General features: G+C 37.8%; 1 protein-coding gene across 5 annotated transcripts in view; it reads left to right on the forward strand.

Annotated features, from left to right (window-relative positions):
- Window positions 1-25184, forward strand: part of LOC108250481 (protein diaphanous homolog 3) — a 171737-nt gene that overhangs the window by 78494 nt on the left and 68059 nt on the right. For all 5 annotated transcript variants that reach the window (XM_017440386.3, XM_037980038.1, XM_017440402.3 and 2 more), the window contains 4 exons: window positions 2469-2598; window positions 10304-10428; window positions 16901-17065; window positions 23326-23461. In XM_017440386.3, coding sequence (XP_017295875.1) covers window positions 2469-2598; window positions 10304-10428; window positions 16901-17065; window positions 23326-23461 — 556 coding nt within the window. The remainder of the gene's footprint in view (window positions 1-2468; window positions 2599-10303; window positions 10429-16900; window positions 17066-23325; window positions 23462-25184) is intronic.

The raw sequence follows: 25184 nt of genomic DNA on the forward strand, positions 1-25184 counted from the left end.
GCATTGTCAACACTTAGCATTTGTGAAGCCAGAGCTGAAACATGTGTTTCTTTGTCTTCTAATATTCAGCATATATGCCAACCTATGTCGTCTGCAAAATTGCTGCAAAACATTTAAAGTCATACTTTTTTGTCTGCTATAAAATACAGATCGGCTCTGAAAAGTGCTCTCTTTGTTCTCCTTTGTGGAAACAGAAACTAAAAATGAAGCATTTATGTATATATATATATATATATATATATATACCGGTGCCACATCAAAGGAGAAACTTGAATGCCAGCCCCTTATGGTGAGGAGAACTGATGGCTCCGTTATTCTCTGTTTACTTTGTGTGTGTGTGAGACAACCTGCTTTGGGTCCACTTATCCCCTTAGGGGAAGGGTCACTGCAAATCAATATAAAAATCCTCTCAGTGATGAAATATTTCTATTCTGAATGAACTGGTTTCTTCCAGGATGACAGTGCCCCCATTCACGGGTCATGAGGGGTCACTGAAACATTTGAAGACTATGAAAATGATGTCGGTCAGCTCGTCTTTTGCAGCCACTGGCTGTCAGCCTCGTTGATCACCTATGGGGGATATTCTTCTGTGAGACAGCACCCTCCACCGCCATCATCGTCAAAACAGAGACATGAAGAATTATCTTTTTAACTAACATTGTAAATTTTATGAATATTTTTTTTTCTTCACCTGGCATCCGTCCCTTCAGTAAAGTAAAAACAGATGGGCACCTTTTATCAAAGCAGGCAATTAAATTCTAAATAAATCTGTAATGTTATTGTTTGGTATGGTATGTATAATTACACTGAAGCAGACAGCAGGCCAAGTCACACGTTTTCTGTTTAAAGTTTTTTCTATACCTTCCATTAAACATAAACACATGCCATGTGTTATATCTTAACTGTTTGAAGTACGGACTAAAATAGCTAGCCTGGTTAAATAAAACAGTAATCATAAAAGAAATGAAACAGTAGCATTTCTTGAGGGAATGCTGTGGCAGTCATCATGAATCAGGTTGACTCCAAAAGTTAATGAGTTGAAGATGTACATCCCATGATTACTTTCTGAGAATTCCATTCATTTTTTTGGAACCAGATAGTCAAACAAACACACACACATTCACACACACACAGGCAATTTCATAATCGCCTGCCTTTTATGGCAGCTAGCAATAAAAAGCAGTTTACAGGCTAAAAAAAACTGCTTACCTGCAGCATGTTAAAGCTACTCAAAGTATGAAATCAAATATAAAAAGGTTACCCTGAACTACATCAAATGGTGCAGTTTGAAATAGTTTACTTAAGTAGTTTTCCAGATAAATTGAATGCAATTCCGAAATGTAGGTCCTCACTCAAGGTAAACAAAGCCATAATCTATAGATAAACAAATATGGTGGAATCAAACAAGTGTAGAATCTAGGAGAAGACATTTAGGTGGAAATAAAAGAGTAAATCTGCTGCTAACCCCAAAGAAAAAACAAAGAACATGTGAAACAACTGCCAAGAGTAAATATCGGGGATCAAGCAGGGTGGAGGAGAGATAGAAAGACAGAGCTCGGCATGAAAACACAAACAGCTTTTGCAAAACTTCTGCTGGACCGATAAGTTTAACCTGTTTTCAGTCACTTTGGTTGTTTCCGTAGGTAAACAAATGCATGATGTTGTTAGTATCTAGTCACAGATTTTGCCTAGAATTTTTAAATTTAGGGACACATTAACCATCAATATGAAAGAAAAAACAAAAGCTTTTGTGGCTCAAGTTTATTAATTTTTTGTCTGGTCTTCATGACTTTGCAGGAAATGTGCCTGCAGATATGTTTTGGGCTCAAATACTTGCTGGATGTGACCCTTTAAACTTCATCCCAGTGCAGGCACGAGGTGCTGGTTTCAGGGTTGGATTCATCTGGTCAGTGTTTAGTGATCACCGTCACCAACTGATGAGTAATGAACTGACCGATTGTAAACTCAGGAGAAAGGAGAACATTAACTTAACTGAACATATAGCAGAAATTGCATCCACTAAACATAAAAGTATCCCTGTTCAGAACTGGCAACATTCAAAAAGAAAACAAATCATAGCTGAAATAGAAGAAATGCTTTAAAACAGCGGGGAAAACACGTTTATTTACTGACTTCTTTGCTTGCAACTGTTTGATAATGAATGAATATAGGTTTTAAACTGAGTTCCAGTGCAGCATATCAAAGCTTCTGCAGCTGGCATAAACTTGTCTTCATCAGAATAAAACGATAACGCTTCCTAATGGCATAACTTTTGGGATTAGTCTGAAAAAGCAAATCATACAAGTTTCACTTCCCTTACCAGAAACACAAAAACTATTTCATATATTATTTATTTGGTAAAGAAACCAATTTACCTGCAACATTGAATGGCATTTATACAACATTGCCTCCTTTCATGGTGCATTTTGACAAAAAGGAGAAGCCTAACTGTTTGTGTTTTACACCAGCTAAAGGACACAAAGTCAGCAGACCAGAAGACCACATTACTTCACTTCCTGGCTGAAGTCTGCGAGGAGCAATTTCCAGATGTGGTCAAGTTTGTTGACGACCTGGAACATGTGGATCGAGCTAGCAGAGGTAATATCCATCATCTACATGTGTCCACTTCCAGAGAATACATAAAGAGACCGTTTATCAGTTTATGGAAAAAAAACTACATCCTAATGAGAGAAGCCTTTTAGGTTATTTTTTCAGCACACCATTTAGGCAGCTATGGAAATGGTTAAATCCAAGAACTGAATAATATTTTTTAAACTCGCAAAGAACTCTTTGTCATCTTGTTCCATTGTGAACATTAATCATCAGTGCCTGGCATAAACAGTAGTGACAACAGCATGGGCAACAGCAGTGGAAAATGATGGAGCACAGAGCCCTAATGAAAATGTAATGAGATGCGTGGAATTTGCAGCCGTATGAGCGCCTGATCGCATTTTAACGTTGCAAATGATCACAGAGATCTGTTATTTACTCAAGATATTTCTATTTTAGTTCATCCAAAGTAAATAAGAGTATTAGTATTAACAGATATTATGTTTCATTTGTCATATTTGCTTATTTTAGAATAGTCAAGGTTCTTTTATGCATTAACTGAGAGCTTAATGATAAACAGAATGACCTACCTAGGCAAAAATGGAGCATTCTTATTTTGCATTCTTTTGTTTTGCTGCGAGCTTTATTCCCACCCTGCTACTTTGGCAATTCTCGTGGGGTTGTTCTGGGATTAGATGCTTGTTGATTCTATAAACAATGTATTTTATCATTTTAGTGTTTGATCTATGCTACACTCAGTTCATTTGCTTCTCAGTTTGATACCAACATTAATCTTCCTCTGTTGCATATTTACAAGTTATAGGTTTATTTTTTCGAGCGAGTACATCAGGTTACGTCTGCTGCTGAGATGAAGAGCAGCTCTTTCTTTTAACATGTTTGAAGTCGCTGTGTTGGTTTTAACATGGTTTGGCAGTTTTTTTTTTATTTCTTGCACACAAACATGGCTCCACACAAACGTTCACAAAGTGCTTTTAGTCTGGCCCGAGTCTCCAGAGTATGGTAAAGGTCAGAGACAAGCCGAGCAGACTGGGTGGTCAACGGAGACTCCGTCTTGTTCTTTGTTCGTGTTGCTATAGGCAGCTCTCAGGAAGAAGCAGTGAGCAGAAGTCTGTGCACAGTTTGTGTTTGTTTGTGTGTGTGAGGTTGTTCTGTCACAGCATGCTTCCTCCTGCTCCAAAGACGATTTTTACCCACTGCTCTGCTCCCAGCAGGAGGGAGTGAAGGAAAGTGTGAGGAGGAGAAAACATAGGAGGATGAATTCTGTGCCTTCATTGTTTGGACTCTTTTGATGAGGACTCCTCTGTGTTTTATTTTTTTTTCCTTTAGATAATGGTAGACCATGATTCTCCTGTGTCATGTTTCATTTCTCCCAACAAGGCATGGGCTGGTATGAGTCTCTGTATGAAAACCTTAAGCAATAATCCCACAGTTCCACCATATTGAAGGAAAAACTCAAAAATGTATTGCGTAATTTATTTGCTTTAAAAAAAAAATGCTAGTACTACTACTTTGCTGCCTAAATAACATCACATATTGCTTAATAATGATTAACAGATCTATAAAAGTATCAGGAATAAATTTAAAAGTAAAATTTGCTTTAATATAGTGTCAGATTTATAGTAACTGTACCTACTATACTTCTGCTGTTCTGCTCTTTGTAAAGTAACGTTGAGAGCCCAACAAGCTGATATTATTACATAATTATCTGGTTTTTAGCCTCAGTGGCGAGCCTGCAGGAGGATATATTTTACGCGCTAACATGCTAACTCTTGTAGCTTTTTGCAAACATTTGTTTCAAAACTTTGAATACACAGGCCGGTGTTATTGGCAACATAAAATGTACAACCATTAGGGAAATTATGCCTTTGGCTGACGGCAGCACTGTCTCTGGTATCTTACTAAAAGGCATTTCAACCTTTGGAACAGTGTGACAGAAAACTGTAGTGGTTTTGACATCGTGACTTTTTTAAGGTGCTTTCACACCAGAGCTGTTTGGTCCACTTTAAACAGTTTGTTTCCTTAGATAGTCTGCTTCGTTTGGGCTGATCTGAACTCTGGTCCGCCTAAAAACGTGCATCTTAGTTCGCTTGTAAGTGAAGTCTTGTGTGGTTTGCTTACAGTGTGAAATCCAAACAGACTCCATTGAACCAAAGAGAGGAAGTGGTGTAGAGTGCGGTGTCCTTCTTGTGAAAAAGCAAATAAGTTTAAACACCAAAGTAAGAACAGAAACTTCAAGACTGCCTCTTTGTTTTTGTTGTGAACAGGCCAGCTGTAGGGATTGATTGATCCAACGGATGGATTTCCACTTTTGGTCCTGGCCAATCGATGACCTGGGTTTTCTTCTTCTTCTTCGTAGTCAACGAGCATCTGTTGTAACTGTGCCACGCTGTCCAGGCAGTTTGAAACTAAATCAAACCAAATGAAGGTGTGGAAGTTTTTTGACCACTGAGCTACCCTGGTGTGAAAGAGCTCTAACACCGTGGTATACCCTCAAACCCATGTCTGTTCACAAGCCTAAAAGAGCAAAGTTGAAATCAACAAGAGCTGCAATTCTTAGCTCTTTCTTCAGACTTTGTCTACATCATATTCACGGACCTCAAGCTGAGTATGTTTACATCTATATAGATGGAGTGCTCTTTCTCCGTCACAGTCTTTCTTTGTGTTTCTCTACCATTATGACATGTTCACATTAAGTCTCCTATTACTCCACTTCTGTATTCAGACACACAAATCCCATTTCTTTTCAAACCAGCCTGTTGAGTGGCTTCCTTTTCATTAATTCTGACAGCCATTTGAGAGGACTGTAGACACGCTAAAAGGCTGCATTACATTCATAGACACTAACCAAAGAGCTTACTTGGGCATGAAAACAAGGTTGGGTAGAGGTAGCAGTAATGATTTGTGTTTCAGTTGTGAAGGGTGCTGTCTTTTGACTAACGTGTAACACTGTGCTCGTTTTCCACCGCTGCCAGTCGCATTTCTTGCAGAATCAAAACTGTACTTTAGTTCGGTCTTGCTCGGTGTCTGCTTCTTATTTTTGCTCCTCTCGTTTCTCCTCAGCCTTGCAATCATTATTTCTCCTGACAGTGAGAAACAGTCGTGTGTTTTTTTGCTGCTTCTGTCATTTTTCATGGATCTCTCTCCTTATCTGTCTGTCAACACCTCTCTGTCTGTTTGTCCTTCTCCTCCGGTTCTCTCCCTGCTTTTTGGTTTCAGTTTTGCTCTCTGCCCTTTTTTAATCCTGTTTATATTTCTTTTGTCCCTCGTCTCTCCACAGCAGAGATATGATAGACAGCAGCATGTTCGGGTGGTCCGGTTGTTTTTTTTTTTTTTTTTTTTTAATGGTTTGTTGTTGGTTCTGATATTGGAAGCAGACAAAGATGGAGAGCTGCTAATGTGCTCAGCCAGGATGAATCTTATGAACCACTGGATTAATTTTTATGAAAATTACAGAAGGTAATCAATGGTTGTACATTTACAACTCATTAACTTTTGGAGTTACTCCAATTCAAGATGGCTGCCACAGCTAATTACTTAGCGTACACAGAAATGTGTATATTTCAGTGAATTTAACAGCTTTCAAGCTAAAATTTGGTGCAGTAGTAGCTGACCATTGTCCCCACCACATACTTTAAAAGCAAGACGTTGTGCTACATCTTTGCTTAACTGTTGTAGTCAACCCTATCTGTCTGTTAGCAAAATATCTCATGAACCACTGGACATATTTCAGTGACATTCAGGAAGTAATCATTGTCTGAACATCTACAACTGATTGAGGTTTGAAGTCAGCCCAGTGAAATATGGTCGCCACAGCTAATCAGCTTATTCTACACAGAAATGGCAACCCCACCAGTGAATTTTACAGATATCGAGCTAAATTGTGGTGTGCTAACAGATCACGCAGGAGACTAACATGAAGGTAGCAGGTGGAACACGTTCCATCAAGGACGGCCAGGCCTTTAATTTCACTTGTAATTTTAAATTCTACCTGTTGAATGCAAAACCACAGCTTACTTCTCACCCCCTTCTTTTTCTAAATGCTAAAAAGACAAGTCTGTGTAAGACTTATTAAGCAGCACAGATGGAAAGGCTGTCTTTGGTTCAGTTTCTTTTTGAGTCTTGTGGCAGTGAGAACTCATTAGGGAGTAATGTGAGGACTCAACTACATTGAGATGGCTCTTTAATATGCTGTTGAAGCTCTGCTTTGTAGTTTTACCACATGCAGTCTGAGTGATGAGCCTGAGGTTTAAAGTATATACTGGGGGCTCTGCGCGCTACAATTCACAGAGCGGCTTACTCTTTCAGAATGCAGTACTGCAGGTGCTCAGCATGTTGAGTATTTGCCAGGATTTCCTATAGGTCTCCCATCCCCAGCCTCCGGTACCATCAGTCTAATCCCAGTTCGCTGTCGGGCTTTGGCCTCAGAGGGCAGATCTGCATTTCTTCAGTCTCTTAATTTCCATACATCAGAAGATGATCTATCGTGGCGCTCTGCCTGTAGCAGGGCTGTTTGCGCGTTGTTGTGCGCTCCTCTCTGTCTCGTTTATAGCACAGCAGGTTGACAGAGTAATAAAAGGATGTCAATGGGGGATTTGACCTCTACAAATACTCCAATTATTATTCCTCCAAAACACCCTATATCTGTCTGCAACCCCTTTGGACCACAGAGGCATTGAGGTCCCAGTGCCCATAAAAATCACTTACGCTTTAATGCACAGAATGAGAAAGCAACAACACCACGGCCGAACAGAACAAGAACCGCACCGAAATGTTTATTTCCCTCTCACATTCAGCCCGTCACTCAGCAGCTGAGCGCTTCGATCACAATTCTTCAGCTGTCTAAGGCAGACATATGTTTATATTAAACATCAACATCATCTGGTTTGTGTTTAGTAAAATATTTCATCTGCTACACACACACATGCACACATGCTCGTAAACAGGTAGATGTTCTCCTAAAGCATATGTCTTTGTTTTTGTCATTTTTTCCTTTCAGCTATTGTTCATAATGGCCCCCTTTCTTTGTGAGCGAGCCTCATTACAAAAGCCTGCAGATTGGGTTGTGAAGTAAAAGAAGTAGAGATCCCTCTCTGTTTTGCTTTTTGTCTTGCCCTCCCTTGCTCCTCTTTCAGTCAGAGCATTATTTCAGCAGGCTTTAATCATTTCTATTAACAGACTGCCTGTCTGGCCTTCTGCTTTTCATGCTGCCCACCTCTTATTCAGTCAAATTTGGTTGCCAGGTAATGCAAAAGACAAGCTGGAGGAAAATGTAAAATACAAGACAAGAGGGAAACTCTGTCTACCAAAAAATTGTATAGTTTAATTCAAGATTAATAAAAAAAATATATAATCCCCCACCTCCAATAATTTACTGTAGTTGAGTTATTTTAGTTTGTTTCTATGATGTATAATTATATTAAAATGATACGCTGTAGAGGAAAGATTTAATCTAAAACTAAAGTTGTTATTTTACTTTTATGTTCAAAGTAGCGATTCAGTGTGGCAGTGGGATGTTTTTAGATTAAAATGTCATCATAAAAATGAATAAGCATTTAATTGTTTTAGCGAGGTTTTTCTGTCTCCTGGTGTCCTTACATCACCAGATGCAGTGTTTAATCACGTTGTGTCATTTCATTAATAACCTTTTATTCAACCAAAGAGTTTCTAGAAAGAAATTGTCGCTTTTACAGAAGAGACCTTGTCATGAAGGCAGCATAGAGGTGTTCCACAAATAATTTACATAACTGACCCTGTAAACCTTAAAACTGTATCTAATTTCTGTACAGCCCTGCTTCTGCAACAGGCTGAACTTTTTATAAAGACGAAACAAACGTCTCTGAAAATAAATCATCTTAAAGTATCTGTCTGTAGATGGATTATAATAAATTAAATGTTCAGGTTTTACCACTCTTATTTCGGATAACTTGTTTTTCTTTGGCAGATCCTTTGAAGGTAGAAAATGATCATTTTCCATCTTGCAAAGCAGTAAAATAAAATATCTGTTCACATTTTAAGAGTAAAAGCATTTTGTTGTGTTTTTTAAATGGATTGTAATGATTTAAGATGGCCACCACAGCTAATCGACCTTTGCCAACACAAAAATAGGCATATGTTTGACTGAGACTCATTAACAACACATATTATGAGCACTAATAGATCTTGCAACATCACAAGTTTGCAGATAATATCATTTACAAGGTTTGAACAAAATGGTTCAAACTCCATCCTGTCTCTGAAGATGACTTTAGTCTAAAATTCTGGAATGAGAGGTGGCGGGCAATAAGCATTTTAACAATAAATTAAGATTGTTAGCTTTTTATAATATCAAGTCTTGGTGACAGTGAAAATAAAGTTATATTTATTTATCAGATGTGTGTTGTGTTTTTGATTCTGAGATGGGAAATGATAGCTGAAGCTGTTAAAAACTATACATTTAGAATAAATAATAATAAATAGAATAAACATGCATTTTTAGAGGAACCTAATTAAAGATAGACCCGTTTATTGTCTGATTGATTTTAATTGGCTAATATTGGCCACTTTTAAGAGAATGGCAACCAGAATGCCTGGAAATACTCCATAGGAAAAATAAGATGCAGCAGCAGCTGCTACAGCCAGATCTCTGTAGAACACAATATAGTTTCTATATATTATTTTCAAGAGTACTAATCCATCTCAGGATTGTTAAATTATATGTTGTTGTTTCTTTTTTAAGTTAGGCAATTATTGTTATATTTTTGTTAATTGAAAAATACTTCTTGGCCACAAATTCAAAGAGGAAAAAAAAGGTGTTGCATTTTGGCCTTCAGCCGTCTTGATTTCTAAAGATTGCCATCGGTCACAGAGAAACTCATGTTGGTTGACCTCTAAACCTAACGCTGAATACGTCCCGATAAAACCAAATAGATTGTGTTCTTGGTTCTTTGTGGACTGCCTGAGTGACGAGAGTGAAGAGCGTCACCTGGCCTTTCCTTTCACCACCTGAATGCACGAGTGTGTTTATGTAAATTCACTTTCTGCCATTTCTCTGCAGTGGGAATAAAAACATGCAGACGAGACACTCTATCAGACTTAAACTGTGACGAGAAATTGTTCGACTTTTCCTACTGCAGACTTTTTTGAATACTTTCAACTGTCTGTATTCAGATTTTCATCTGTAAATGGAGTCAAAGAGAAGCTCGGCAACACTAAAGTTCTTACGTTTTTTTCTCATAACGCATGTATTAGGATCAAGGGAAATTTGAAACTACTTAAAATTAAGCAGCTTATGCCTTTTTGTCAAGCAGGGTCTAATCAGGGTAATTCAAGCCGTTTGCTACATTCACTCGCAAGCTTAACGTGTCGACCATGACTAACCTAACAGGAAGTTGGGCTCAGTGTTTCCCTGCTTTATCCACACACCTGTTGAGAAGAGAACAGTCAAAGAATCATCTGCCTTCACACAGGCTTGTTTCCGTTTTTTAAATTAATTGTTTAGCATAAAGCGAACAGAATAAGAAAAAGCTAAACACTTTGTCACTCGATGTTTGTGGCGCTGAGTGAACCCATGCTTTGTGTCTGAGATGGCTTCTCTGTTGTTTTTCCACAGGATCTTTGAGAGCCTCAGAAATGATAATGCATTTGACTGCACCTGTAAATGCGCCGTCCTGTCTCTGCTTGTATCTTCTCATCTCCTTTTTTTCTTTTTGTCGTGTTGTGTGTTTCTGCGTGAATGTGTGTGCGTGCCTCTCAGTCTCTGCAGAGAACCTGGAGAAGACCCTGAGGCAGATGGAGAGGCAGCTGCTGCAGCTCGAGAAAGACCTGGAGACTTTCTCCTCGCCCGATGACCCCGGCGACATGTTTTTCACCAAAATGGTCATATCCTTTACACATTTATGCATTTGCTCACTGCTCCGGGGCAGCATATGGTGAGGTAACTCTAAGTGAACAAAGATATTTATCTGACATATTTTTCAGCTTCCATCACCTTTAAACTTGATATCCTCTCCTTTTAATTAAAAAAGGCAGTTTGTATTGACTATATTCTTTACTTAAACCAGCTCACTAACATATTGTGGAAACTGTAAATCTGGTGTTAGCCGTTAGCTTTGGTGCTGAAAAATGCCCCCAAAACGACAGTTCAGACATCATTCCCAGAACATTAACCATGAGTTGTATACTTAGAGAAAGGTTGTAGCAGAAACTGGTGGGAGAGAGAAAAAAATTCAGACTTAATTAAATAATGGGATCTGATGCCGTCAAACAGCTGTGGAGCGCCGTTTGTTCACATCCACAGAGATAAGAGTCGAGCTTTAGGAGAACTTAAACAATCCTCCGAAGCAGTGGGCTGTTTTAATGTTTGTTTATTTTATTGATGGAAAACTAACAGACCGGACAAACTTCTTCTAAAAGGTTTCTGTGCCGTGAATTTGCTGTCAGGGTGCTAGGTAAGGTGAGGGTTGTTTTGGTTTAATCATTTACCATCAGCTAACACACTAACACCTGCGAGACTTCATAAATATTTGCTGCTTTAAACAGAAGAATAACACTGAACATTATCATTACAGATGAAAATGTTTCAAATTCACAAGTAAAGCAGCTGATCAGGACAGATGCTGTTAGCATGTAGCATGTAGCATGCTTTAAAAATACCATCCAATTTTAACCTTCATGATTAATAACTTTACTGATCTTACCACTACGGTACTGATTTGCAGCGGTTTTACTGCTGTTTACTTTGTAAAAATGGCAGTATTTCATAAACAGCACATGTTCAGCTCCGGTTTATTGCTGGAAATGCCCTCTGCTGTGAAAACAGACGTTTCTGGGATTAAAAAACGTCTGATTTCTGTCAAGGCTCTGATCCGATGTGTACTAAAGTGTCTGCGAACAGAACAGTTCACTTCAGATATTCAGCTTTTATGCAGTGTTCAAGATTTCTACACGAGACTCCATAGTGTAATTAAAATGTTTCCGTAGGTGATCTTAGGCCGTTTTTAGAGACATTCTTCTCAGTGACGGATGACTAATAGTTGTTGGATCTAAATAGCAGCATAAAGTAGATTAAGTAAAAAGAAATCAAACCCCAGTCCTATAAATTAAAGCTTGTAGTATTTTGCTAAAAAAGAAAAAACGGAACAGAAGAGTTAAAGTGTTGTTAAAGGATGTGGGAATAAAATGTGTAGTTCTCCCAGCCTTGGCCACCCTTGGTTTCCATTTGCCGGTCAGTGATGTGCACAAGTAATAAGTGACCCTATCCTATAGTCAGCTTACCGTGCCAACCTCCCCCTCAGCTCTTTTTTCAAGGGTTCTTCAGACTGAGGGCGACTTCAAAATGAAAGGAAGGGCTAGAGTAGAATTAAGGCTTGTTTCTTTTTTTCCTCTGGCAGTGACAGTCTGCAGGGTTGATCCCTGAAGAACAATTTTAGTTATTGAATTACCATTTAATTATGACGAAGCAAAAGCATTAAAGCGCAGCCACAGCAACGTGCAACTTCACTGCCCATTTGGGGTATATATAGGTCCGTTGCTGAGAGCTGTGAGCGTTTGACAGCAGAGTAAATTATTCAGTATCTTCTGAGTTTGTTCTACAGGATCAGGTTGACAGGTATATCTCAGGCCAGGTGTGTTCAATAATACACTGTGTTCCTTGCCCTCCTCCTTCATGTAGTTTTGATCAGTAGCCTAGGGGCTGGGGCACTGATGACTTGTGCTGTGGTAGTTTGCAGAGAACTTCAGAGCAAAACAGAAAAACTGAATTTGACTGATCTGTCTGTCACTGCAATGCCCAGCAATTCTTGGTTCCTTAGATAAAATGTCCACAGATTGAAACCTTATTCCAATTTAAAATGTTGCATGTTATAATATTAAAACATATAGAAACATAAAACATATATTCACTCCAGTTTTTTGGCCCTTCATTCCTGCACTTTACTTTTTTACTTTACTAAACATTTATTAGCAACTCTTGCTAAAAATGTAGAGCTAATACAGTATTTATAGGTGCCCTCATTAATTAACCCAGTCCTCCTTACAGCTCAGGATTGTGTTGGTTATTAATTGTGTGGCTTTTTTTATGGTCCGTGAAGTTCGTTTTAACATTTCACTCCTTTAAACGCTCATTCCTAAAAGTTTAAAATCACAGCAACTAGACTTCTTTCCTGTACTTTAAGACGTTTTGTTTCTCATTTGGGTAGCTCAGTAAATCTCGAATTTGGCAAACTCTAGTCAAGATTTATTCTGCGTTTTCCTTAACAGTGGCTTTCTCTTCACTGTATATTTTATATTGACCATGATTGATTTACGACAGTAATAAAAGCATAGAACATCCAGAGGGGATTTCTAACATTTGCTTTAGTTGACTGTTCAATAAAGTGATAAAAAAAATACTTTTTCCTTTTTGGCTTTAGATTTTTTGGTGAAATAAGGTTGTTTTTGTGCTGCTTAATTCAAGGCATTTTTATTGTGCATCAGCCTTGTCTGTTCATTGCAGTTATACAGCATATAAAGGTCTTGCTGTATTTGAGAAGCTGGTGCCTGCAACACAAACCCAAACACAGAATCTATGATCATTCTTGAGGTCAAACGTCACATTTCAGGCGGATCTTTGAAACCGAAGATTAAAAAGAATGTTTTTACCTGTTTACATGGGAATGTTAATGTGGGGTTTCAAAATATTTTACTGTAGAACCCAATTTTTAAAAATATAATTTGGGGCTTCTAAAACAAAGTTTCCATGTGGATGCAAGCCTTAAATGATAAAAAAACCACTTTTGCATATTCGCAATACGCTTCCTTGTGTGGATGGGGCTTGAGACCTTCTGCCTTGTTTAATCAGGGTAATTATGACCGTGGAAAAAACATTTCTAAGAGTTTAAAATCAGGAGAATATGAACATCTTAACTACAGAAGAGATGTCCATTTACTTTGAATCATTGGAAGCTCATGTTTGTATAATGAAGTCGTTTAAAGATCTCCCCCAGGTGATTTCTTATCATTTCTGAACATGTTTGTAGATTCCCAGTCGAAGTTACTGGTAATTCCATTTTTCTTCTTGCAGGAGATTCATTTTTTTATTGTGAAGATGCTTCTTGAAAAAATGATAGCCACATTAAAATTTTACAGATAGCAGATGAACCTGCAGCTGACGTAGTTTGCCAGCAATAGTCGTAATTTTTATTGGTGGAATCTAACATCACCAGCCAAGCAAGAAGCTCGAAATATCACATTGGTGAAAATTTCATTTTCACTTTGTTCGCCACTTGAGTATACAGTTATTCGTCTATGATGTTGCACTTCTGAGTCTGAGCCCGGGCTTGTAAAGGTGGCAGATCAGAACATGAGAGAAGCAGGAGGAGGATGGACAAATGAAGAAATGGAGACTGAAGTATGATGGAACGGGTGGGTGGGGGGTAAGTGGGAAAAGCTTGAGGGGAAAGGAGGTTTTGAGATTGAGCTGCAGTGATCTAGAATAGGGAAGCAGTCATAAGATAGGGAACAAAAAAGGAAAAGATATTACACTCCACAACTCGTGGCTATTTTTTCCCTCCCACTATGACCTCCTTCATGCTTCTTTCCCCGACATTCTGGCTTGGAAACATATTACTGACAAGTCAGTCTGGGAGGAGTGCCTATTGAACAGCATTTATCCAGCTGTGAATAGGTAGTCTCATCCTCAGCCAGACTCAACTGAGGCCAAATCTCAAATAGGTCCATCAATTGAGCGATAATGAAGGAGCACAATAAGAGCCAGAATGCTGCCCCCACACACACAGCTGTAAGACAGTAATGTTTGTCATTAGCAGCACTGTTGAATCAGATGAAACATTTTTTTTGTTGTGCTTTTTCACCAAAATGTGCCGTATTTATTCTTTTTTTTTTTTAAATAAATAGATTAAACTGATTGTGAGATATTTTTCTCACACTTTATAAGCTTAAACTTTTTTAATTAACAGCCGATGAAGGTGGAGCGATAATGTTTTTGCCTGTGTGGGGGTGTTAGTAGCCCTGGCAAACTACTTCATTAAACACTGAATGGATTTTAATGAAACTTTCAGAGTAATCTATAGATGTACCAACTGATAAGTTGACCTGATTCAAGATGGCCGCCACAGCAAAACGATCTCCGCAAACACAAAAATGTTTATAACTCAGTCAATTTTTACAGATATTAGCTAAAATTTGGTGTGGTAGTAGCTGAAATTGATCCCTAACTTAGATCCTGAGCACCAATAATTAACTGTTGGAATCATCTCTAATTTCTTAGCAAAATATCTCATAAACCATTTTATGGATTTCTATGAGAAAGTAATCGTTACGTTGCCATCTATAACTGATTCACTTTTAAATGCAACTCAATTCAAGATGGCTGCCACAGCCAACTGACCATAGATGATAGAAAAATGGCTTTACCTCAGCCAATTTTGCAGCTAATAAGTTAAAATTTGGCATGAAAGTAGCTTAATGCATGCTATGAGTGTAACACTTAGTATTAACTCTTTGAGTCAACCCTATTTATCTGTTAGCAAAATATCTCATAAACCACAAGACATATTTTCAATGAGACTCTCAGAAAGTAATAACTGGCTGTGCATTGTCGAGATAAACTACCTTTACCTCCCCGAGTTGGTTGTTGGGAAAGACCTTCAGGAGACGTTACCTTAAAGTTTAACACATTTATTCAAACACCATTAGTCAATATTCAAACAATAATAAAACCAGATGCATCTGGGAGACAATCAATGGGAATGAGATACAGATCACCTGGAAAACTAGTCAAGCCATCACCCCAGGTTTGTCTGAGGAAACAAAGGATGTTCTCTGGTTTTTACAACTTGGGCCCCCCTTCCTCCAGAAGGTGGGTCACTGACTCCCTTACCTGGAGGTCAAAGGTCTCTCCTTCCCCCTTTCCTTGCTGGCACGTCCGTTGCTCACATTCAAGGGTGTTTACCACCTATCTCTCTCTTTCCAGCTAAACAACTACTTGTTAAAGCTTTTAAAATGGTGGCTAAATATAAAATGGTGATAAACACAAATCAGAAAAAGATATAAATATCGAATGTTAAATAAAGCATGGGAGAATAAATACAAGGCCTTCTATTCCACAGCATCTATAACCGATTAACTTTTGGAGTCAACCGAATTCAAGATGGCCACCACAGCTGATTGACTTTAGACAAAAATGGCTATAACTAATTGAAATTTAAAGATATTGAGCTTAAATTTGGTCTAGTAGTGGCTGACAAATCATATGAGATATAATATCCCATGAGATTCTTCATAGAGTTACTTTCAAGGTTTAACCAAAAGTGCTCCAACTGTCATTTCTCATCATAAAATAAACTTAATATAAGTGTCTGGCATGAAAGAAGATGATTTAAAAACAAACAAATGGAACAAATGCAGTCAGTTCAGGAGCCCAGTAGCGTTCTCTTCCTCAGGCTAAGTCTTGAGACAGTATTTGCTCTTGGAAATTTCTTTTTGAATGCTACATTTTTGCATTAGGTGAGTGTCATGTGCATGGCGACAGACTTGCTGAACAGTGCTGTATGCCCTCGTGGTTGGCACGTTGTGTTTCAGTGCTCTCGCTCCCACACTGACACCTCTACAGCACATGTTGACAGAACTATTACACCATTTGTCTGCTTCCACACACAAACGCACCAACGAAGCGGAGCTATCCTTTTGTTTTGCCTCAGCCAGGAGTAATGCTCTTTTATGGAAGCCAGATTCTGTGCAGACAACTGTACATTGCAATTTCAAAACCCGCAGTGTTTATTAGATTTCTCTGTGTTAAAGCTGTGTGCGTCTCTTTTAGGACCACCTGCTGCCCACTTTTCCTGAACCATTTTAAGGTGCAGGTGTGTGTATGTGTGTGTGTGCTGCATTATGTGGTTGGGCTTCAAACTGACAGTAGCAGGAAAGTTAGAATCATATAAACTTTTTTTTAAGTAAAACCACTGATGCACACTTCTCGTAGGCAGCAGTGCTTTAAATCTGATGTCCTTGTTCACAGATTACAATGTGTTGACTTTTTTTTTAGCTTGAGTTTATGTTAGCAGTTTACACTGTGCATGTGAGATATATTAAGACTCTTTGCCAGCAGCTGAACACAAATGCTGCAGGCTGCGAGGGTGTGAACATACTGTAAAACTAACCTGACAAACTGCATCAGAGCTTCTAATGGCAGCATTACAGTTTACATCTGACTGATTTTCTGCTTCAGATCACTTGGAGAACACGAGACAATGCTCTTGTTTTATTAACTTAGAGAGTACTCACATCAACATTTGATGAATATAATATTTATAATGTTTGGCAGATGGATTGTTGACCTTGACAAACCCCTCACAGCTTCAGCAAAGTTGCACGAGAGCAGTACGACAAACTGGTGATCATGCACAGCAACATGGGGACGTTATATCAGAATGTACTGGAATACTTTGCTGTGGATCCCAAGAAGACTTCTGTGGAGGAGCTGTTCACCGACCTCAGCAATTTCCGCTCCATGTTTGCTGTGAGTATCCTCTGCTGTACCTCTGATCGTTGAAAATAATGGTACCTTTTCATGTCAGAAAGGAATACATTTTAATAAATGTTAGATTAAACAAGTGGATCCAAACTGCTTGAGCTTCTGACCAATGATATGGCTTATAGCCCTAAGTTTTGCTCGTTCTAAAATCCCCGCAGTTGGCAACCTTTGCAATCAAAGAGCCATTTCTGCTCATTTTCCTAATAATTAGGATTTGAAGTTTATTCATGCAATACAAAACCTTATTTTATTTGGTCAGAATTAGAACATTGAATGAGGTCATACCACCAAAAACACCAGAAAAAAAGAACATTTAAGAGCAATTTGTTGGATATGTACAAATGTGCTGTTCAGTATTTTACATAACTGATTTTTTATACTTTTAAAGTTTCAATGAAGTTGTATCAAGGCTAAATCATTGCTTTTTTGTTATTGTCACAATGGTGCCCGGTGGTTTAATGTAAAACAGAACGGTGCTAGCTTCGTTTTGCTCCTTCTCATCCAGACGTTTGTCATTGCTGAGCTCTTTAGCCTTATTAGTATGGTGTTGCTCTGAGACCCACTCTGTTAAATCAGCAAGATTAGTGGCATAGGTCAGTGGACATGACATATATTAATACCTAATTAGCCCACTAAAATTCTTACCCTGTACAGAATAGCGTATACCCCACAGACTAATGGATTTCATGCCATTTTACTCATCGTTTTTTGTCTCTTTTTATCTTGTTCTTACATAGTGATTCATTATTTTATTATATATTTTTTCCTGTAGTTTAAATCTTTGTCAGTTTAAGTTTTTAGAGCCATGATGTTCGGCTCCAGAATTATCAGTGAATATAATATTTATTTATTTGACTTTTTATCTGCAATTCAAATTTAGTTCCAAATTTAATTTCATTATCATAAAATACAACTTGTCATAGTCAGAAAATATTGTATTTCTTTAAATACATCTGATAAATAATCTTCTCATAACACTTTCATTGATCACCACTGAGTGACACTCTCTCATAAAGATATTTCCTCCCATTAAAAACCTGTTATGTAACTAACATGAAGCCTAATGATGGATTTAAATTAGTGGGAGATGATGTGATTAAAATGTCCTTTTACGATTCTGTTTACAGTAAAAACATGATCACAGTATTTTTCTACGTAAAACCGGAGCTCTATAAAGAAAAACAAATATATGTACTGGACAGTTTAAGCCAAATACTATTCCTGAACTAATTTTCTTGAATTTATACATTATATCAACTTGGACCAGTTATAATGGAGATTTAGATTCAAGTATCTTACCTTATTTGACTTGAAGCATACTCAGACTGAGACTGTCTTTCCAGTTTGTATTAGAACTCGTCACCACCGACTGTAGTTTGTAACGATTGGTTGAAACCACAAAGCATAGAACAACAATAGATAGAATATGTTCTATAGACTATCCTATAATCTCTCTGCTTTGGCAGATTGTCAGCACGTTGTCACCGTCTTCTACGGTCCTATTCCCCCACCTCTAATTGAAATTCATTAAAACTCTTTAATGATTTTTTCATGATGGTGCACTTCTGAAATGACCACAGTTTGCATATTGTTAGTTGGTTCATATATTTATCCTATAAAACTGAGTTAACATTCTTCAAAGACTGCAAAAAGGGTCCAAAAAAAGTTCCCAGATACACTGCTTTCATTCCTTTTTTTTTGTTTCCCGAGTTAGATATTGATCCCTCGGTGTCTCTTTGCTCTGATCTTTGCATCTCTTAAAAAGCCCCAAACAGGTCTGCCCTGACCATGTGGGAGATACGAATAAGACTCAGTGAATGATACAATCCTGTGTATTTCCAAAGAAATGTTCTGTTTTTGCCAAATAGTAGAAGAAAATATTTCCCACAGCTGCAGCCTTTTTTTCACTTCAGCTCCAGCGCTTGACTTTGAATTTTGCTTTTATGTTTTGACCAAATGTAACAGTTAATGACTAAGCTAGTAAAAGGTGAGCAAGCCAAGTTATATATGACCAAGGCAGCTATACATTCCCTCATGGTAGGTCAAGGCATTAGCAGCTTACACCCTGAGCAATTCGTTTCAATTGTCACATCACACAGACGTGTCTTGAGAAACGCCAAGGCTACCTCGGTGAACACAGGCGTACGGTAAATCTCAGCGCGGTGACCTCTTGGTCAAACCTGTGTCAGCATTTACCCTGCTGTGTCAAGGCCCATGCTAATAGCTCTGTGCTATCTTTTGCCCTCTGCTTAAAGCAAACAGGACCTTTGACTGCGCATAACGTATAGTGTACATTGCTTTGTGTGCGCATCTTGACAGTCTTTGTAGGGAAAAGCTGCATTGTTTTCACTCGCTCACACAAAGACGTGCACGCATGCAGCAAGTGCAGTCACCCGTAGGAAGGAGACCCAGGGCGAGGCCGCACATCTGACAGGAATCCAATTGAGCGTATCTAATGGTGGACATCCAGGAGAGGAGGAGGGTGAAGCCAACCAACACTGATGAAGGAAAGCTGAGGGCGATTTCCTCAGAGAGCTGCCTCTTTCTTTTTAACTTCTCTTCATCTCAATATTTCAACGACAAAATGAATGTTCTGTCAAAAGACAAAACTCACATTTATTTTATGTTTTAACAATTTTTCATTCTTTTTTTTTTCATACAAGAGGTGCTCCATAGCAAAAAGACAATAGAAGATTAGTGCACCTTATCTGTTTACAGGAGGCATAAAAAGAATATGTCTGTATGAATAAAAGCATCATGGGATTATCACGTTAGATTCAAAACATAAATTAAGAAAATACAATTAAGTAACAAGGATTAAAAATTGCGTTTAATCATGTATTTACTTTATTTCAATATAAAAAGTATGTCAATGGCAAAAGTATATTAACCTTTAAAATTATCAGTTAATTTATGAAAGAAATTAAAGTCATGATGATAATTAGGTTAAAACAATAAACAGGCCTAAATTGGGGTTCATTTTTACAACTAAATGTTCAAATGTAGCAGCTGAAAGTGAAACACAAACAAAGCTTTCAGTTCTAACTTTAGGATTTATTTAAAGTCTCACAGCCATAAAACTACTCAGGGTGATGCCTTTATATTCGAAAGCACAAATGAAGACGTCTATATCTCCACTTAACTCTGCAGGAATCTATGGCAACGTTGCTGGTTTTTGATTAACAGTCCGAAGTCCCTGCTCTGTAAGAGTGTGGCTCCTCCATAACTGCACACCCAGAGCAGAGAGGAGAGGGAAAATCCAACCTGATTGTTATATTTCCATTGTGCTCACACCTGCACGCTCTTATTGGAAGGTGACTTCTCACCAAGCGTTCAAAGGTTGCAACCTAATACAAATATGACATGCACAGCAAAATAAAATAAACTAGTAAAAGGGCCAGAGAACAAGATCTCTGCTGATAAATGCACTGCTACAAACTTTTAATGGATCATAAACGATGATAGAGGAAAATAAAAGAAGATGATCTGACATTTTATTCTTTGAAGTTATTGAGATCTATTTGATCTTCGCAATTTATTTGTCAAAGTGTTATTTGTCACAATGAGAGACTCATAAGAATCGTTGACATCTGCATGGAAAAGGTTACAGTGGCATCTTTGAATCGTTTAAACTTCAGCATTCATTGTCCTTTTGTGTACAAATGGAGGAAGTATGATTTTTTTACCCTCCTCAAAAGAAAAAAGAAAAAAAAAGATCAGCCAAACAAAGCCTTTCAAAAAAGAAGATCTGTGATTTTCAACTGGAACAAACAATCGAGGGTCATTGGCCAGTATTGATGTTCTTCATTCTTTCATTAGGAGAACTGAACAACAACAAAGGTCTGCATGGCAGACGTGCAAAGAAACAGACACTGTTCTCCAAGTTTCTTTGTATAGTCATTTATTTTACGGTTCCATTTATCAAAAGCAGCTCACAAAAAATAACATTTATTGAAATAAGACAACTTGCACATAGTACTAGGCGCCCTTTATTTAGCTGAAGAGAACAGAAAAGATCTTTAAAAAATGTCAAATTTCAACCACACAACTCTGAACAAAACTATTTCCATGTTATTTGATCATTAGTTTGGCTTTTTGTCATTTTATCTACATAAAAACCAAACAAATTTCAGTAAATTGTAATTTTTTTTTACATGTTACTGTTTCCATCTGTCCCTACAGTTGACATAGTTGTTGTACCTCTCATTGCACGGCGCAGCAACAAAATCAGGTCGTTTTAGTCAAGATTATTCTAAAATTTATTTTCAGAACTGTGTTGAAAATCTCTGTTCAGTGCCAAGGAAAGTTTCCAACCTGATCACTTTGGTACAAGTTTTATATTAAAGACAAAGAATGGAGGAATTTGTTTTATGGTGTTGGATGAAAAACACAGCAGCGGATTTATTGGGATAAAACAGCCTTTGAAAACTCAGGATTCATGCATGGGTTAAGAGTCGTAATGTGAACAGTCTGTACTTTATTTCCCTGTTATTAGTAATTTACACAATGTTCAGGTTGCCATTTCTCTTTATTTCAAGTGGCTTGTTGATGGTACACCTACCACGCTGAACTGTTTTGAATTCACATTGTCTGTATTTTTTCCAACAATGTTCACTTTTATGCAGTCATAATAAGAGGTTGTCAGTAGGCCTCAGTAAAGGACTGCCCCTCTTTAGCATGCCACTGCACTTCTCTTTACAGCACAATGTATTTATGTATTTTTTGACATAATTTAATGTAGCCTTGGCATTATTATTTTTTCATGGACCTGCCAGTCAGGCTGGGTTGTGTGAGTAGAGCACGAGGAGGGGAGTTTCGAGGGAGGGGCTGGATGTTTGATGAAAACCCAGACCTCCTTGCTTTCAGTGACAGGCTATTGATCAGGATGGCAGTCGTGCTACCACTCTATTAAATCCCATGCAGTCTGTCTCTTGCTGTGACGTTATTGAGCTATTGACATCATATGAGTTAAACAACAAAGATTATAGAGCCTGTTTCCACAGTGGCTGATGTACGACGGATATCATGCCCACAGAATTATTCTACTCAGACAGACAGATGGGAATTACTGGTTTGACAAGTTTACTTGTGGGTAGCATAATTTTAAATGTCACAGACATAAAACTTATTTGTTTTGTAGCACCAGAAAGCGTTTCATGCAGGAAGCACTTTTCAGTCTTTAAATTAGGAGACCCAAGACTATAAACATTTATTTGTAATGACATGTGAAAACATAGTGTTCACAATCGAGCTGTTTTCCCTTTTCCTCCAATTAAAATTAAAAAGTATAGGTTGACTTTGATGCAGTGTAGTCAGGTTCATGTTTGGGAATCGTTATAGCCTGCTGCGTCTGTGTGTGTGCATGTTTTTGTTTATCTGTATCGTTATCAAAATATTTCAGGAACCACTGAATGGATTTTAATGAAACTTTACAGATAGATGGATAGATAGATACTTTCTTTTATCCCTGAGGGGAAATTTCACTCTCAAACAACTCATTTTAGTAAAAAACAAGCAATCCTCAAAATTATAACCATAAATGGACAAACTTTTTTTTAAAAAATCGTTCATAGTCCATCCAGCAATTAGCAGGAGGCAGACTATTTACAAAAATATGCAAGCCAATGATTGGAGTTTCTTATATTTTATGATATAGCTCTCACCATTTTTACTACTGAGAGTTACTCTTCCACTCTTTGTATTTAGATCATTTTGCTCCAAAACACACATTAGTCTTTTTGTTGGCCACAAGGTAACGGTGAATACATACTACTGATGTCAACACATTATAAGAAAGAAAAAGCCAAATATATTTATGGACATATGGGAATTTGGAAATATGTATGCAGTATATCTGGAAATTTAATGGCTGTAAAGTGATTCTAGCTATGACTGAAAAGAAAAAGCTGTAAAATTAATCATATAAAAGAACAGATGTTTTGTTTACGAGCTGCAAATAGACATAAATGTTTATGAAAATATCAGCCTCTAACAATTTCTTGAGATTATGGCTCTCTAGTGTCTGAAGTCCCTGCTGAGAAGCCATTTTGTGTCTGGCAGGACCATCGTGACGGAGCACCTTAGACATGTCATCTGACTTGAATAGTGCCTGATAAAGATGTCTGTGCAGTTTGACAGCTGACTCTGCCCTTGACAGGCTCTACACCACTGTAATTAACCCAACTTAGCAATCTGTCATGTTTTCTCTTTCTCTCTTTTCACCGCTTCTTCTCTCCGTCTCACAGCAAGCGCTGAAGGAAAACTTCAGGCGGCGAGAGTTAGAGGAGAAACAGAAGAGAGCACGGGCAGCGAAGGAGAAGGCTGAGCGTGAAAAACAAGAGAGACAGCAGAAGAAGAGGAGGTTACTGGAAGTCAATGCAGGTAAAGACTGTTCAATTTACTTTGCCTGTCAACTCCTGCAAAGATAAGCCCTTTACAGAGAGCTATGTGCTAAATCAATCTTGTTCCAAATGGTGTTGGAGATCATTCAAATACAATGACTCTCATTTATCAAACAAACAAACATGTCCCATTTTAATGGACTAGAGGAGACATCTGTTTTTCTCACAGTACACTATTTATCTCCACAAAATACATTTCCACATTTCTAGAAAAGTTGTGGATATTTTGATTGATTGTAAATAATTTCAGATAGCAGTTTTTTGAGCTTTTGTACTTCAGACCTCTCGAACCCATTTTACTATTGGATGATTGCCAATACCTTCTGTAAAGGATATTCTTTCTAGGATGTCATTTAATGCAGAAAGCTGCAACATTCAGACTAATGTAGCTAAAATATAATATATATATATATATATATATATATATATATATATATATATATATATATATATATATATCTATCATCTAAGTAAAGCCAAAGTGGCAAGTCTGCAGAGGCAAGTCTTTAGCAAAGTGATGCCAAACAGAAAACACGCCACATCACATTTTCATGACATGGTTAAAATATATCAAACTTGTTACTTTTTTATTTTAAAAAATAGGCCATTAATGTTGAGAAGCTTGACTTTTTAATTGTAAGGCCTTTTTATTGTGTGGTTTATGACATTTTGAGAGCTATTGAAAGACTTCAAGTTGGCAGACCTCTGTAAAAACTACATTTGGTGCTAAACTCACACGTGCAATACAATACATGAGGCTGATCCTGTGATAGCAAAAAAGTTGCTTTGCTACACTGAGCTTTACTAAACAACATAAGTCAAATCAAAGCAAAAAAAAAAACTTGCAAACATTTCTCTTTGCCAGAGAATTCGATTGCAGCTGCCAGTTGTTTTTCCCCTCCTTTTGCTTTGGAGTGTTTGATGCCGTAAACTTGTTCGGTGCCAAAGCAAAGGCTGGCAGAGCAGTTGAACTAGGCAGAGCCCTTCAGTGGCATCTAAAACAACAATGACTGTGCCAGTCACTTCAGTACTCCTGCGGAAGGTGGCATACATAAACTCAGCCACTACACTTTATCCAGGGCAAAGTACCGCCTTGGGCCTGGCGAAACCATGGCTTATCGAGGCTAAAGCGTAATGCAAACCTGACCATTTTTTTCTGTTTACTCTCATCTGGACATCCTTTTTCTCGTTACCATTTGGCCCTGATTGACTAAAATTTTCCTGTACTTGACTATCATGTCACATCCAGTTGAGCTCAGTAACCTGTCTTTTTCCTGAAGAGGTTTTGTCCCGTTTGAGTCCAACAGATTTGCACTCCAACCTCAGTCTCTGTTGTGGTTTATCTAAAAACAACAGCAACAGGGTTAAAGTAAAAAATGTCAAATGTACAACATATACAGCTGTGCCTTTACATCATCTGCCCAAAGTTGCAAAACTCATGTTAAAATGTAAATTACTCTGACCTTATCAGAGATAATATACAAGCTGTAGTGTTTTTTTATCTCTTAATGAAGAAGAGATTTTCTAAATAAAATGCTTTGCTAATATCACACTTTCTCCCTCCATACTTGGCTAGAATCATTTTGCATTCCAGTTTAGCTCATTTTGCCTCCCTTTAGTTTCACGTTTTAATATTTCTTTCTGAATACCAGGTTTTATTTATCAACAAAGTTCATATTCAGACGTTACAGGGCCATAATGGA

Source organism: Kryptolebias marmoratus, linkage group LG15 (assembly GCF_001649575.2).
Source record: "Kryptolebias marmoratus isolate JLee-2015 linkage group LG15, ASM164957v2, whole genome shotgun sequence".
Lineage (NCBI taxonomy): Eukaryota > Metazoa > Chordata > Actinopteri > Cyprinodontiformes > Rivulidae > Kryptolebias > Kryptolebias marmoratus.